Below are 1,254 nucleotides of genomic sequence, written 5' to 3' on the forward strand. Positions count from 1 at the left end.
AGGGGTTCCTCTGGGCTTCTCAGTGCCTCTGTCTCCCTGTTTCTCGGGGGTCGACTCTGGGGCTCTCTTCCGCCTCTCTCCGCACCTCTGTGCCTCTGAATTCTTCACTCTGTCTGCCGATTCTTCTCTCTGCGTTTCTCTGGGTGTCTCTGCACTCCAGCCTGTGTCTGTGGGTGTCTGTGTCCGTCTGTGGGTGTCTGTGTCCTACAGGTCTCCCTGTGCTTGTCCGTGACTCAGCTCCTGTCTTCTTCCTCTTCTTTTAATTTATGTGTATGACTGCCCTGAGTCTTAGTTGTGGCATGTGGGATCTAGTCCCCTGACCAGGGATTGAACTGGGCCCTCTTCATAGAGGGCACAGTGTGTTAGCCACTGGACCAGCAGGGAAGTCCCCTGTGTCTTTAGCTGTGTGTCTGTCTTTAGCTTCCCAGCTCTTGTGCGTGTGTGTATGTGTGTGGTCTCTTTGTGTCTCTCTCTGTGGGTCCTTATTTCTCTCTTCCAAGGTAAGCCCATCTCTGTCTCACTGTGTATATCTCTTTCTGTTCCCTCTTTCTGTGTACTTCTTCCTGTGCATCCGTTTCCCCTGTGCCTTTGGGGCTCTGCCTGCCTCTCTCTGGCCGTGCCGCTGACTCCATCTGTCTGTGCCTCCAGGTATCTGTCTCCGGGCCTTGGTCTCGGCACCTCTGTGTCCTCCCACGTGGAGACCCAACTCTGCTCCTGCTGTGCTCTGGTACCGCTCCTGTCCCGATTTCTCCAGCCTCTCTCACACCTAACTGCCCGCCCCACCCCCAGGAGTAGACAGACAGCCACCCCCAGCTGAGAGAGAAGCTTTATTCCTCGGGGTCATCCTCGAGGCCAGGGTCAGGGCAGTGGGCAGTCAGCTCAGCCCTCAAACTTCTTCTTGCGGCCTTCCATTCCACTCAACGCATCGATGTTCTTGCGCCAGTCTCCTACCTCTCGGTTTTCCTGAGGGGGTGGGTCAGAGGTTAGCATGTCTTCCTGGTAGCCTCCACTTGCCCTCCCGCCTGCTGGGTCACTTGTTCCAGATGCCCATTGCAGGGTCTGGTTCTGGAATACTTCTTGTCCCCTCAATCCTTTCCAATATGCCCCACTTCCTGTCTCCCTCCTGCACTTCCTGTCACCCTCCTGTACTTCCTGTCTCCTTCCTGCACTTCCTGTCACCCACCTGCACTTCTTGTCACCCTCCTGTACTTCCTCTCCCTCCTGCACTTATCTCCCCTTGGATTTCCTGTCTCC

General features: G+C 55.7%; 1 protein-coding gene across 1 annotated transcript in view; it reads right to left on the reverse strand.

Annotated features, from left to right (window-relative positions):
- Positions 1-816: 816 nt before the first annotated feature.
- The window catches only part of TNNI3 (troponin I3, cardiac type), a 3,531-nt gene continuing 3,093 nt past the window's right edge, over positions 817-1,254 (reverse strand). Inside the window, exon 8 of the mRNA XM_040251932.1 lies at positions 817-963. Within this exon, the coding sequence (XP_040107866.1) occupies positions 880-963 (84 nt within the window). The 3' untranslated portion in view covers positions 817-879. The remainder of the gene's footprint in view (positions 964-1,254) is intronic.

Source organism: Oryx dammah, unplaced genomic scaffold, assembly GCF_014754425.2.
Source record: "Oryx dammah isolate SB20612 unplaced genomic scaffold, SCBI_Odam_1.1 HiC_scaffold_13, whole genome shotgun sequence".
Lineage (NCBI taxonomy): Eukaryota > Metazoa > Chordata > Mammalia > Artiodactyla > Bovidae > Oryx > Oryx dammah.